Source organism: Ambystoma mexicanum, chromosome 1q (assembly GCF_040938575.1).
Source record: "Ambystoma mexicanum isolate Mex_15411 chromosome 1q, UKY_AmexF1_1, whole genome shotgun sequence".
Taxonomy (NCBI): Eukaryota; Metazoa; Chordata; class Amphibia; order Caudata; family Ambystomatidae; genus Ambystoma; species Ambystoma mexicanum.
Genome location: NC_090922.1, coordinates 512,389,177 through 512,404,673, shown reverse-complemented (window position 1 = coordinate 512,404,673; position 15,497 = coordinate 512,389,177). Strand labels below are relative to the sequence as shown.

Genomic DNA, 15,497 nt, shown 5'->3' with positions numbered 1-15,497 from the left:
TGGCATCATGTGTGGATCCAGGAAATCGGGCCCAGCAATGGGTGATGATCTTGCTGGAGTCACATACCATTTGCACAATGATGGAGTGGTATTGCTTGCGATTGCGGTACACCGCCTCTATGGCATGGGGGACTACCAATTCCAAATGGGTGCAGTTGATGGCGCCAACACAATTGGGTATGCCTGCCAGTGCATGGAAGCCTACTTTGGTTTCGGCTATCTCCTGGGCAGTCAGTGGTAGGGATATATGGGTGCTTGCGTGCTTCAGGAGGGCATCCAGCACTTGGTTCAGCATGCATGAGAATAGTGGTTGTGAAATGCTATGCAGCTGGCCCACTGTGTGTTGGTAGGTGCCTGTGGCCAGGAAGTGTAGCACAGACACCACCTTTAGTAGTGGGGGGATGGCAGTGCGTATTTGTATGTGGCTGGCAATGTCGTTCTGTATCATGTCCACTATGGTGGTGATGGTGTCACGGCCCAACCGGTACAGGGTGTGGATCTGCTCAGGGGTTAGGTTGAATGGGCTGGGTCTGGTGCGAGGGATTGGTGGCTGCCTACGAGGCACTGGTGGCTGCGCTGGTGGTAATTCCTGGGCCTGTCTCACCCTCCTTCTCCTCCTGCGTCTCCTATGTGCTGCCTGTTCTTGATGTTGTAGTTGTTGTTGTTGTTGCTGTTGTTGCTGTAGTTGTAGCAGTATAGGCATGTCCTCCAGTGCCATGATTGCAACTGCTAGTGGTAGAATTTTGGTGTAGGAAGGGGTGTGGTGTGTAGATGTGCTCCTTTTGTACTGGGCCACTCTAAATTGCATACACCTGTGGAGGGGGGGTTGTGGAGTGTGGGTGTGTTCAGTTTATACTGGCACAGCCTCCATTGGTTCCACCTGTGGGGATTGTGTGCACCTGCGGCAGCTGCCTTGTATCCTGCTTGCTGTTTGCGGGTGGTCTGCGATGCCTGTATGGCCGGCATCGTGTAGCCCGTGATTACCGGCTTCGCGATGCCGGTATTTGCATGTATGCGTGGGTTGGAATTACCCCCTATTACCGGCATGCCAGTATTTGCTCCCTGAAGGGGCGCGTGTACGCGCCTATGCCGCTATTAGCGGCACCATTGTTTAGTGTGCCGCTAGTACCGGGTTTGCGGGTCGGAATGCAACGGGACGATAAACGATGCCGGTATTACCATTCCGGCATCGTTTTTGCCTTAACGGCATACCTCGTAATGAGGCCCTGTGAGTGATACATTTATAACCAGTGCACTCAAAGCCCAAATGAAACCATTGCACAATTTGACCTACGTCTTCAGCGAAAGCGATATACTGTGATTTCTCACATTTCAGTGATGATGAAGCAATCGGACTAAGAATCATTGAAGGCTGTTTATCGTCCCAGTTTAGGAAACATTTACTTAAAAAATCTCTTCCGTTAAAAGAAGTACTGGAGCTAGCACGGATTTATAAAAGGGTAGGTACTGAAGCAGCTAACATGGAAAATCCTAAAGGGCTGAACAGCATTGCTGTCATGAATTCAAAGAAAAGTGCACAATGGCAAAAGAGAAACCCAAATGTACGTTATTGGAGTGGCAATTATAGGAATGCTGGAGAAAGGCAATACTACAGGTGTGGTTTTGAGTTTCCACATAGAGGACAGTGTCCAGCCTTAGGTCACATGTGTCTGCGATGTGGCCTGGAAAATCATTTCCAAACTATGTGTAGAGAGAAAATACCACGGACACCGATACAGAAGTCTAATGTACAGATGATTCCGATTTGGAGATATGACAACCAAAGTCATTTTAATGCATGAGCAAGTATGGAAAGATTGGATGAAAATGCGAAACAAAACTCAAATCAACCAGGTATCCGGCCAGGGTTTGTAAGGACAATGTGCTCTGCAAATTGAAGAGGGCAGAAGAACAGAACCTAAACAAACCCTGATAACTCAAACACATAATGATCAGGATCAAGTAAAAGAAAAATATAATGATGATCTATATGAGAATCCTCCGGTAGAAAATAGAAACATGAATGTGGACATGAGTAATGAGTACCTGGATTATGATATGTACAACAAGGAGTATGTGAGGTTAATATATGACATATCAGATGGAAGTACAGCTATAAAAGTAACCGTGAGTCTAGGAAATCAAACCATACCATTCTTGGTGGACACTGGCACCACGGTAAATGTAATAAGCAACAAGACATATAGAGAAATTGCATAGTTATACCCATTACAGCCGTCATGAACCAACATATTCCATTGGGAGCTATACAACCGTTGGTTGTAAAAGGAAAATTCACATGTGATTTGGTACACAAGGATCACATACCTGTGGAGATTTTTGTCATAGACAGTCCTGTGGAAGGAAGATGTCTTATTAGTTGCAAAACTGCAACCAGCTTAAAGCTCATCAATGTGAACTACAGTAAATTGGATATGATAAAGGGTATACCTCCACAAAGACAAGACTTACAAACTATAACAGAAAATACAATGAGTATAGAGATCCTCAAAGAAAAGTTTCCTAATTTGTTCAAAGGGGTAGGGAAATTGAAAGGTGATGCAATACATCTTCATATTGATCCTCATGTTCGACCGGTTCCCCAGCATCCATAGAGGATAGGATTCCATCTTCAAGAGAAAGTCTCTAAGGAATTAAAACAACTGATTGATCACGACATAATTGAAAAAGTGGAGAATGGCCCACACCATGGGTGTCACCAGTGGTGGTGGTCCCAAAAGCTGATTGACGCATTCGTTTATGTGTCAATATGAGGGTTCCCAATGTGGCTATACAAAGAGAAAGACACCCGGGACCTAATATTGAAGATATAATCATTAGATTAAATCTAGCCACTAGATTTACAAAGCTTGACTTAAATCAAGGGATCATCAGTTGGGAATTGATCCTGAGTCCAGATACATAACCACATTCACAAAGCATGAGGGCCTATATAGATATAAGAGATTGAGTTTTGGAATATCTTCTGCAGCAGAAATATTCCAGGAGGTAAGAAGGAAAGTGATTGCGCCTGTAAGAAATGCATTTAACTATAATATTGACATACTGGTGTATGGAATCCCTCAAAAACAGCACGATGAAGCAGTAGAGCAAGTGTGCTTGGCATTACAGAATAGTGCACTAACTCTAAATGGATCCAAATGTGACGTAAAAAAACAGAGTTTGCATTTTTTTGGACATATATTTCCAGAAAAAGGAATAAGAGCAGATTCAAGCAAAGTGAAGACCATTCTTAATTTGGAGCCACCAAAAGATGTAACTGAATTGAGATAATTCCTAGGAATGATGGGGTATTGTGCTCGCTATGTGCCTGACTTTGCAATGTTGACAGATGACAACTATTGAAGAAAGAGACAGCATTCACATTTGATGAAAGATGCAAAAATAGTTTTAAGTTGATTAAGAAGGAACTGATTAGTGGCCGGCAATTAGCCTATTTTAACCCAGAGTGGGAGACTGATATCACAGTGGATGCCAGTCCTGTTGGGCTAGGGGCAATTTTGGCACAATTTGAACCAGGAAAGGAAGAGGTCAGGCATATTGTCATGTACGCCAGTCGCAACCTGAACAAAATTGAGCAAGTGTATTCGCAGGCAGAAAGAGAAAGTTTAGCTGCTGTGTGGGCCTGTGAAAAATGCCACCATTTTGTGATTGGAAGACCATTCACACTTGTCACAGATCATCAGGCTTTGATCTCGCTGTTTGGAAATCCAGGAAGTAGAATGCCTCCACACATTGCGAGGTGGGGGATATGCCTACAAGAGTATGTTTATATCATTGTGCAAAAACCAGGGAAAGAAGCTAATCCTGCAGATTATCTGTCTCGTCATCCGTGGAAAGAATCTGATGATAAAATGCTAATGGAGGCAGAAAATTACGTATCATATTTGTCTGCTAATGCTTTACCACCAACAATATCAAGAGAAATGTTTGCAGAGGAGAGTAGGAGTGACCCGACAATCAAGCAGCCATACGTCTAACTACAACAAGGCCAGTAGAAATGGATGCTGAAAGAACAGAAAGCTGAAAGAGGAGTTGATATGAAAGATCTGGATAGACTGGCAAGAATAAGTAGAGAATTGACATCAACGGATGATAGCATGCTCTTAAGAGGAAATAGGCTAGTGGCACCAAAAAGCTTAAGGAAGATGTTGGTAATGCTCACACATGAAGGGTATAGAGGAATAACAAATACAAAAATAATATTGAGGAATCAAATATGGTTCCCGTGGATGGACATGATAATTGAGGACATTGTAAAGAAGTGTTTCACATGTCAGGTAACTGCTTCTGATAGCAGTCCTGGTCCGCTTCAGATTGTTCCATTACCGCAGACATCGTGGAGTAGAATATCCATGGATTTCAATGGGCCTCTGGAAGAAGGAGGATATTTGTTAGTGATATTGGATGAATATTCTCGATTTCCTCTGGTAAAACATGTAGTGTCAACTGCTTTCCATCATGTAATTGGTGTTCTGGATGAGTTGTTCAGTGAATGGGGAATTCCTAAAGTAATTAAAACAGATAATGGTCCACCATTTCATGGACACCAATTTGAAAATTTGCAGCATACTTAGGATTTAAACATCAAAAGATTACTCCATTGTGGACACAAGCAAATGGCATGGTTGAGAAGTTTATGCTTAATTTGAAACGAACAAGACAAAAGGCAGCGGTGGACAAAATGTCGATGACCCAAGAAGTGTCACAAATGCTTAGGAGTTATCAGAATACCCCACATGAAATGACTGGTGGTTTTGAAAGGGAAAAGAGTGAAGGGACCCATGTTCACAGCAGCTGATGAAGACAATCATGAAATCACTCGGAATGCATAATTTTTTAGGAGGAAGTTTCAAGTGGACCCTGATGATGATGCTGAGAAAGAAGCAGGACTTGATCCTGGTGGAGAAGTGGTTGACAGTTCAATGTGGGACAACATTTCTGTGGACTCAGGAGATATTCCAGTTAGTGAGGAATGACTGGACCTTTGGGTGGAGGTTTGAATCCTGTAGTTGATGTGTTACATCCTGGTGAGTTAGAATGTAGTGAAGAATCTGACGTTAGGATCACACCTGTGAGGAGCCGTTCTTTGCGGGTGTTGCGTAAACCAGAACGATTGATTGAACAAATGTAAATGTCAATCAAACTGTAAGTATGGAGTTAAGTAATATATATTTCTTGTAATTGGTGAAGTAAGTTGCCTAGTAATACGAGTTAGATGATAAGTAAGGGGGGATTGTTGTGTTGTTTATAGTTGTTCTATTTAGAATATTAATATGTCATTGATGGAATGAAGTAAGGGTATAGGGAAATCTAGAATGTATGAAGTTCACTTATATGAGAGGATTAAAGGGTACGTGCTGCACATTACGGTCTCTAGTTTATTAGTAAAATGAATATAAAACAATATCTTGGCTCATACATTAGCTCCCAGAGCTATGCCAGCCACCTAACTTGGCTCCTCATATGCATTTTGTGGTTTGATCGCCTCTGTTAAGAGAACATTGATGGAGAAAATGCTCAATACGAATGACCATATTGTTCACTCAAAGGAGGCAAGTCGTTTACCCCCCACCCTACTATTGATGATATTGCTGATGGAGACTTAATTGCTCAGTAGCACCCAGGCCATTTGCAGCAGCCAATCAGTTTGCTCAGAACTCAGGCTGCATCTCACAATCCAAACCCGTATTCTGAGCAGCCTCACCTCTCCTCGCACCTGCATGCCATTTTCCTTCCCTCTCACTAGTTGCCTCTTTCCCATCCCTCCTCCTGCTTACCTTTCACCGTTGTGGCCTCACATGCCCCTGGGCCGCCATGTTGGGATATTTGTTTGAAACAAAAGTTATGTGCCTGCAGGGATGGACCCATTGTTTTAAACAAAAACATTGCTATCAGCACTACGGAAAGTAAACGCAGGGTGCCAGTAGCGATAATCACTGGCTCCCCAGCAGTACTAGGGAGTAACAGCTGGGAGATCCCAGCTATTAACTTGGGCCCCAAGCCATTACCACCCAGTACAGCCTGGTGATTATTGCTTATACAATTATTGCATTGTATCAGTACCTAAAATTGATCCTGTTTTAAAATTTGCATTGTATCAGTATTTAAAATTGAATTGCAAAACCTAGGCCTTTCTCCCTCTATAAAGGATTATCAAACTTAGGTGGGTTTTTCCTCCTGTTTTAAAATATGCATTGTATCAGTATTTAAAATTGCATTGTGAAACCTAGGCCTTTCTCCCTCTATTCAGGATTCTCAAACTTAGGTGGGTTTTCCTCCTGTTTTAACATTTGCATTGTATCAGTATTTAAAATTGCTCCTGTTCTTAAAATGTGCATTGTGATTGTTCCTTAATTCTGAGTGTCGTCTGGTTGTCCATTTGCTCAACTGTCTTGCTTCTCGCTGCCTTGTCTCGTCTGCTTGCACCCTACCCTGTGTCCTTCCCTACTGTTCTCCCCTTCCCTCTCCCTTCCCTCTTTCTCCTCTCCCCTTCTACCCTTTGGTGCTCTCTGTTTCTCCTATTTTTTCCAACTGCTTCTCTATCGACTATCCTGCTCTCCTCACTAAATCTGGTAGGAAGAAGTTTAAAAAGGACATCCTGGTCTCCAACCCAGTGCCTCCTCTAGGCAAACCCTCACCGACATCCTCATATGGTTTCTGTGCTTTCTCCTTTCTCTTCTTCTCCCATTAATAATGGCACCCAGTGGGATGCCCTCCTGGCCTCCTTCCACTCCTCTAAGGTCATCATTAATGTTTATGTGAATGACACCATCCTGGTCCAAGGCCTTCAGGCCAACCTTCTCCTCTTCGATAGACGCTTCCCGCACCTTATCAATTTATTTTCTTCTCCTGCTGTCTCCTCTCCCCCCTCAACGGCTTCCTCGCCTCCCTCTGCTGCCTCCTCCTCGGCTACCTTGCCCTCTCCTTCACTTTCTGTCCCCCCTCAGGCTCCTTCTTCACCTCCGCAGGGCGTACCTCAGACTTGTACCTCTCCCCGGAAGTCCTTCAAGGACGGCAAACTTCTCCATATTGCCAATGTTAACTCTCGTTCAGCTGTCAAACACTCCTCCGACATGGGCCACCTTCTGGAGGAACTTGATCTCGATGTCCTCGGTCTCACCAAGACATGGTTCACAGCCAGCTCTGTCACAAGCTTTAATACGCTCCTCCCCAATGGCTACAAGATCCTCTCCGCCCCCAGATCCAACCGTTCTGGAGGGGGTGTAGCCTTGATCTTCCCTGAGTGGATTCCTGCCTCTGTCATTCCTACGCAGGCCTACTCTTCTTTCGAATGCCTCGTCTACAGGCTCTCTCTCTCCCCTAGCCATTCCCTTACTGTGGCTACCATCTATCGGCCACCTATTCAGATCTCCTCCTTCTTCTCTGACTGGGCAGACCTCTCCTCTTCCATCCTGGTCTCGACCACTCAACTCCTCCTTCTTGGAGACTTTAACATCCACCTGGATGCCTCCTGTCCTCCCTCTGGACTCTTTTGCAACCTTTGCGACTCTCTCTCACTCTCTATTCTCCCCTCTGGCCCGACTCACTCTGCAGGGCACACCCTGGATGTTTAGGTCTCCTCAGACCTTTCCCTTTCTGTCCCTCTCACCACTCCTCTCTCCTGGAGTGATCACTTTCTCCTTTCCTCCCATCTCACCCTCTCTACCCCCCAGGCCAAGCCACTTCCATCATTGCCACCCACCTTCTCAGTTATCTGACCCATGAAGCATGTGTCAGTTAAGGCTTTCGCTGCCACTTTCTCACCCCCCTCTCCCTTTGGCTGACACTCACCCTGACACAGCCCTTTCCATGCTCCTCTCTGCTATATCTGATACTCTTGATATTCTTGCCCCTGTCATGAGAATCCACCTGAAGCCCAAAGCCAAGTGCATCTCCTGGTACGACTCAGACCTCGTCACCCTTAGACGTAAGGGCAGGGTGGCCGAGAGGAAATTACGTGCTTCATGTACATCCTCTAACAAACTGGCCTGCCACCTGATCCAGAGGCAATACCGGCTCTCTGTCCTCACCAAGAAGAGAGCTCATTTCCAAGTTTGCGTCTCTGCGGCATCTAACAACTCGGCGGAACTCTTTAAAATCTGCAAGGAACTAGCCAACCCTGTTGCAGTCTCTACTTCTCCTGTCCTTTCCCAGGCCCTCTGCACCACACTGGCTTCTCACTTCATCTCTAAAACTCAGGACATCCTGTCCTCACTCTTCTCCTCTCCCCTCCCTCCATCTACTCCCTGCTCTTCCTCATGCCCTTCTGCAGCCACCTCTCCTCTTTCTCTGCCTTTCCCCTGTTCTCCACAGACAAGGTTTCTAGACAAGTCTGATCTATGAAAGTCTTGTCAAAACAGGTTCACCCCTGTTCCTCCAAATCCAACAAGGACCACATAGGCTCCCTGGCTCCTGCCTGACTTCTGCAATCCCTCCTTCGCCACTGGAGTCTTCCCATCCCCATTGAAGTACTCCATTGTGCACCCTCATCTTAAGAAACCTTCGGCCGACCCCTCCTGCCCAGCTAACTATCGGACAATCTCCATCACTCCCTTCCTGGGCAAACTCCTGGAAAAGCTGGCCATCTCCCAGCTTAATCTCCACACTGAATCTGTTGGTTGTCTTCATGACCATCAGTCTGGCTTCAGAGCTGCCAGAAGCACTAAAACTGCTCTCCTGAACATCCGTACAGACCTGCTCTCCAACCTCGATTCTAACACCCTCTGTGTCCTCATCTTGCTTGATCTTTCTACTGCCTTTGACACGGTCAACCATGCCATCCTCCTCAAATGTCTCTGTGATAACCTGGGCATCAATGGTCAGGCTCTGGCGTGGCTGACTTCTTTCCTCTCTGACCGACCCTCCCAGGTCCAACTTGGGTCCTTTCTCTCTGCTATCTTTTTCTCTACATGTCGTGTCCACCTGGGGTCTAACCTCTCTCCCTGGCTTGCCCACCGCATTGCCACCCTCTGCCCCAACTTTCAGTGCTCTGCGGACGACACTCAGCTCATTTTCAGGCTACCTTCAACCACCTCTTCTCTGTCTCTCATCCCTGACCGTCTGTCTGCTATCCAGGAGTAGTGTGCCGCCAATGACCTTTGCCTTAATGCCAGTAAGACTGAGATTCTCCTCAACGGCACCCCCACTCCCTCCTTTCCTGTCACTCTCTGGCCAGCCTCTCTTGGCCCTCTTCCTGCTCCCACCTGCGAGGCTAAAAACCTCGGGTCATCTTCGACTCCACACTTTCCTTCCCTCCTCACATCTCTGACGTCTCTAAGAAGTCACACTACCAGCTGCACCTCCTCAGAGATGTTCTTCCTTTCCTCTTCTTCCCCCAGAAGCTCACTGTCTCCAGAGCTCTGGTTCTCTCTAGGCTGCACTATTGCAACAGCCTCTTTCTAAATCTGCCTGCCTCTACTCTCCGCCCTCTGCAACTCATCCAGAACAGGACTGCGAGACTTGTCCTTGGCCTCAAGCCCAGGGATCGTATCTCTCCAGGACTGAAATCTCTGCACTGGCTCCCAGTGGCTGCGAGGATTAAGTTCAAAACCCTCTGCATTGTCCACAAGGCCTTCTGGGGCCTCAATACCTTCAACTCTCTCTTCCTAAACATCTTCCTTCTCAAGCTCTTCGCTCATCCGCCTCCAACTCCCTCAGGGTCAGTCGCTTCTCTAAGCAACGAATTGGTGGTAGATCTCTTTCTTCGGCTGGTGCCTCTGTCTGGAACAGCCTCCCTGCCTCCCTGAAACTTAAGGAGAACCATCTCTGGTTCCAGAAGCACCTCAAAACCCTTCTCTTTGCTTCTGCTTTTTCTCCTTCTCTCCCCTGCTGACCTCCTGGCTGAAACTTCACTGGTTATCTGGTCACCCTCTGATCTCGGGCCGAGATCCCTCCCCCGCCAGTCTCACACACCTGCACTGCCCGCATGGCAATCCCCGCACTTGGGCACTGTTTCTGTATCCCAACAGTCCCACTACCAGCACTTACACCTGATTTCTGCACATACATTTGCACTGCCACTTGATGGCCGTTACTTACTTATTGTTGTTATTCTATTCCCATGTACTGCACTCTCCCTTCCCCCTCCCCCCTGCACTTTCCCCTTCCCCATCCCATGCACTTGTGCGATCTGAATGATACTTGGCCTAGTAGGATAGTTGTCTGTCCTCCCTTCGTTCCCCCTCCCTTGCCTCGTTGCGCCTTGTAACACTTGTGTATAGGCGTATTACAAATGCCATATATATCACATCATATATCATTGCTTAAGTAAAAACCTCTTTTTTACTTGAGGTGACACCCCTGCCCTATACTGTGAAAACCGTTACAGCAACACTGGTGGGCCCCCTTTCTACCATTGTAACATCAGTGATTCCTTCCGGACATAGCTGTCTATCCTGGTTTGGACTGAAAGTTGCTCAGCCAAAATCAGATTCATGTTTGGAGGGCAGGGCAGATGAGGACCTTCCTGTGAAAGGACGTGTACATTTCAACATACGCTTGCCATATAGGGTAGGGCTCTCTGCTATTGAACTTTGCTAATGTGCCAGATTAGTACATATGCAGCTGAGATAGGTCGTGCGCTTTAGTAAGCCCACGGGCTAATCGCAGCAGATATGGAATAAGTCAGATATGGTTTCGGATATGGCTGTAATGACTTTTCCATTCCTCGACTTTTCCATCCGTGGGGTTTAATGTGTGATAAGCGGTGGCATGAAGCTAATCCCAGCCCTGCTCGTGACAGGCAGAGCAGCTGTTCTGGAACACAGGCCAATATCTACCTCGCGCCACTTATTGATCTGCACTCTTTCTGCCTCAGTGGGTCTCAAACACACGCTCTTGTGTGCAGGCAAAACCTATAAAGAAACAACTACCTGTACAGACTAATGATGTATATTTGTAACGTTCTATACTCCCATGGCGCAGGCACCAAATTTTGCTTGGCATGTAAAATGTTTCTTTGCAAAGGTGATTTAATGTTCTAGTTTTCAAGTGGAATAGCCCCTGTCTATCAGCTGTGTCCAAACAGGAGCCGGGATGAGGTTTTTTTCTATGCTATGCAAAATAACTTCATTTTACAGACCATTCAACTTGTAGCAATTTAGCGCTTGCATCAAAAAAGCATACAATTTATTATTTTTAAATGTGCCATACAATTTTTTAAATGCTGCAAAATATATTTTTTACCCATCTGACAACATGTCAATGTCTGATATCCTGTTCCAACAGCAGTAGTGGCCCAAAACTCCTCACATCATTCATAGGAAAAAACTCCCTTTCTATTAGATTGGCTTTAATCCTTGGGTACAATATGGGCATTAGAAATTACATTCTGTACATTTTGTAACTACTTATAACTATTTTAACTAAGCATACATTCCACAAAGTTTAGATTTTTGTGCAGCAATACTTCCTTTTTACTTGCCTCAATATGTGCACATTTATACTGCAATATCCTGCTGAGGTCTCATTTTAAGATTGCGAGTGGCGTTAAGGGGGTGTTCATCCCCATTTTTGGAGTCCATAGTATTCAATGGGGATTTTTGCCGATTTCCTGTGAGTGGTATTTCTGTTTTAGTAAATCTGATTTTTGGAGGTGGTGTGGAGGATTCACCTCCTGCTTTATGTTGGATGCGGATGCAATCTTGGAATCTGGAGGTGCATACATTTACCAGTCATTCAGTGACAGCCAAAACTAAAAAATGGCGGTCTGAGAGCCTCCCACTCAAAAAGACCCCTCTGAAGCCACAAAGCCGCTGACGCTGCAGCGAGAAGGCTGGAAGATGCTCTGGGACGCAGTTCCGGCTCGCGCAGCTCCAAGGGGTGCCACGAACACAGCAACACCAGTCTGACGTCGGCAGGAGCAACGTAGGGAGCGGCCAAACCACAGGATGCCAAGAGCTCCACAACACCGGCGCAGCAACCTGTATTGAAACGCAGCTGTCTGCTGAAGCACACAAAAGAGGATAGTCTGCTAAACCACCATGGAAAATGTTGTATAAAGAAAGACCTCAAGGAAGGCTTGGGACATCTGTCAGCCCCTATGAACCACTGCAGGCTCCACGTTAGAAATGCAGTTAGACTTCACGTTGAGTTGGGCGGGGCTTACTTGCCCCTATGAAGCTTCCCAAAGCCCTTACATAGTCACACGACCTTAAGTAAGGCAAGTAGTTGGCTAAGGTAAGCGGACCAATACTGGGAGGGGTGTAAGAATGGTTGCGTGTGGCTTAGTTGGGTGAGGACAGGAGTTGATAGAGAACCTCCGAGACACCAGAGGAGACGAGAGCAAACAGAGAGCAGAAGCTATCGCAGAAAGGGGGATCTGTGGAGTATTTGTGAGTGAGTGAAGAGTGTGAGGACTAGAGGTAGAGTAGGAGTAGCAGGGCATTAGTGGTAGCAGAGGTGGGCGTAGTAAAGTGGTGGTGGGAGTTGGTAGTAGTGGACGTATTAATTCTTAGTGAGTGGTCGTCGCAGTAGAGTGGGAGTGGTGGAGGCGAGTGATAGTGGTAGCAGAGCAGTGATAGTAGTGACAGGGAGTGGGAGAACATGGGTAGTGGTAGGAAAGGAGAGACAGTAGTAGTAGCGGCAGAACCCAGGAGAAAAGGATGACGGCGGCAGCGGGGGGAGCAGTGGAGTGACAGTTAGAGATCAGATTGATAGTAAGAGGAGGAGTAAGAAGAGAAGGAAGATCAAAGGATGGAGGTGGAAAGGCAGAGTGGGAGAAGGATGGAGGTGGAAAGGTGGAGTGAGAGATCGGAGTGACAGCAGTACAGCGAGAGGAGAACATCTGTTGAGCCCAGTGTAGGAAAGGGTCATGAGAGAAGGGAAGTGAGAGACAGAAGAGTGAAACTGAGTGAAAGAAGGCCCCTTCCCTAACTCTCTAAGACTACTAAGCGGGATAGGTTAGGGAAAGATTAGAAGACCCCTAGGGAGTCAGGTGGCCACCATATTAAGGAGAACACCATTAGTCTCAAGAAGAACAACCGAAAGTAAGGGTCACCTGGCAGTAGTACTAACATCCCTTAGGGACTCTTGAGTTAGGGAAGGGGTAAACTGGTGGGACTCCATTGTGGTTATTTGTGCCAGACACAGCATCACACTAATGACTGAATCAAGCCTCTTCAGTAACTAGGTAAATAGAAGTATTGGATAATGTCACTGTTAAAAAGCTGTTGTCCGTGCTATCACATTGTACTCCTTGAAACAGACTTGTCATGGCCATCATGGGTTGATTGGTGGACACTGGGAGCAACAGCCCCAGTGAGGGGGGTTCAGCATGCACTGGGCCCAGAATAACTACTGGGCTCACCTGGTTGGCCCTATGGAGGCAGAAAGGGTCAGCAACAGGACAGGCAAACATGACCCATTCCCTAGGACGAATATGACTTCAGGGCACATCTTGCATGACTTTGGTTGGGCCTATAAGAGGCCGTCATGCCATCACTTCGTGGAATAGATCCGACAGCACCGTGGAGAGAAGTGGGAGGCTGCAACAGCCAAGCTGAAGGAGGCGGACAACTCAGTGTGCAGAATGACTCGTCGCCTGACTGGGAAGAAGGAGCCAAGCCCACCAATCCAGGGACAAACCCACCTTGCATGCAGCAACAAGGACAAGGCAGAGGTCCTTGCCGAGACACTGGAGGCTTTTTTCACCCCGAATAAGATAAGTAGGCTCTCAGACAGAGTGGAGGAAGCAGTTGAGAAGTATCTCGCAGAAGACCGAACTGGGTTGGGAGCAGAATACATCAAGGAGTGCACAAGCTCTGAGGTAGCAGGACTTGCAGAAAAGCTGGTGAACGGCAAGGCACCAGGGAGCGACGGAATAACCAACCTGGCAATCAAGAACCTCCCACCAGCATCAATGGAACACCTCACAGAGATCTTCAATGCATGCATGAGGCTCCAGCACTTCCTGAGTTCCTGGAAAGAAGCAAGGGTCATCGTTTTCCCAAAGGCCAGCAAACCACTGAGGGGTCCAGCGAACTACCGCCCATCAGCCTGCTCTCTGGATTATCGAAGCTCCTGGAGAAGGTCTCCCTCGCTCGACACAGCGACTTTGCCTCTGAAAGAAATCTACTAACAAAGGAACAGTTTGGATTTCAAAAGGAGCATGCAATGACTCATCAGCTACTGAGAGTGGTGGACACCATCAGCCACGGATTCAACATCAAGAAGTCCACAGAAATCGTCTTCCTGGATGTCGGCAAAGCATTCAACCAAGTCTGGCACAAGGGACTGCTGCACAAGATGAATGGCCTGGGATTTCCAAACTATCTGATGAAGACGATTGCCAGCGACCTGGGAGGCCGCACCTTCGATGTCGTCATGCGGTCTGAGATGTCCTCATCACATCCCATCCAAGCAGGCGTGCCACAGGGATCGAACCTCGGACCCTTCCTGTTCAACCTCTTCACCAATGACAAACCGACAGATCTCCACAAGACCGACCTGGCGCTGTATGCAGACGATGTTGCAGCCATCTCCCAGTCATTCAGCAAAAAGGAAGTGGCAAAGAACCTGCAAGCTTCATTAGATACCATCCCGAAGTGGTACAGCGACTGGCGGATAGAACTCAACACCAGCAAGACAACCGCAATGCTGTTCACCAGAAAGATCATGGAGCACTTACACATCAGCCACAACGGGGAGACCATCAAATGGGAGAGCAGCAGCCGCTACCTCGGTGTGGCCCTGGGCAGCAAACTCAACTGGGAAAGCCACATCGAGAATACTCAGCAGAAGGCAACAGGAAAGATGGCAGCACTGTACCCACTCCTGAAGACCAAGTCCATGCCCCTCTGGACAACAACGTCTACAAGGCGATCATCAGACCAACCCTGATGTATGCCTCCCCAGCATGGATGACCTGCCATGAGCGACACTGGAAGAGTCTTCAGATAGTCCAGAACAAGGCCCTGTGGATATCATCTGGAGCTCCAATCTTCACAAGGACAGCAGACCTTTACAGAGACCTGGACATCGAGATGTTGGATGAACCTCTAGCGAAGCTGAGTAAGAACTTCTGCCAAGGACTGGATCAGAACCTGAACCCTCTGATCAGAAGACTAACTGCCACCAATGCAAACCCCTTCGACTGCTACCCACGGCCCATCACTGCGAAGACCCTGTGGAACCAGCCCTACTGTGACAAGACCACACAGACCAAGAAGAATACAAGCCCACGACTACATACTCAACCTGAGAAGATGGAGTAATGAGGCTCAATCCTCGGTATCCAAAAATCACTGCTGATGGATAAAAATCTATCAGTAAGAAGAAGAAGACGACTTTGTGGCAGACTTTCCAGGAAGCCTGCCAGAAAGGTCCCTGTCACCCAGGTCTATCTGGCAACCTCACCCAGAACAACCCAAGAAGATAGAAGATGGAAAAAAGAAAGAAAGAAGACGGAAGAAAGAAGAAGGAAGAAGACAACAATCAGGGTCGTGAGACAGAGAAGTAAGCAGAAGAATGGGGAA

General features: G+C 47.0%; 1 protein-coding gene across 2 annotated transcripts in view; it reads right to left on the bottom strand.

The window, feature by feature from the left end:
- Positions 1–15,497, bottom strand: part of LOC138530274 (uncharacterized) — a 391,407-nt gene that overhangs the window by 202,136 nt on the left and 173,774 nt on the right. The window contains exon 5 of one of the 2 annotated variants that reach the window (XM_069640894.1): positions 11,175–11,965. The exons of the other annotated variant lie outside the window; for it this stretch is intronic. Coding sequence (XP_069496995.1) covers positions 11,701–11,965 — 265 coding nt within the window. The 3' untranslated portion in view covers positions 11,175–11,700. Of the gene's footprint in view, positions 1–11,174; positions 11,966–15,497 lie in introns of those variants that run through there. 2 annotated transcript variants of the gene reach the window in all.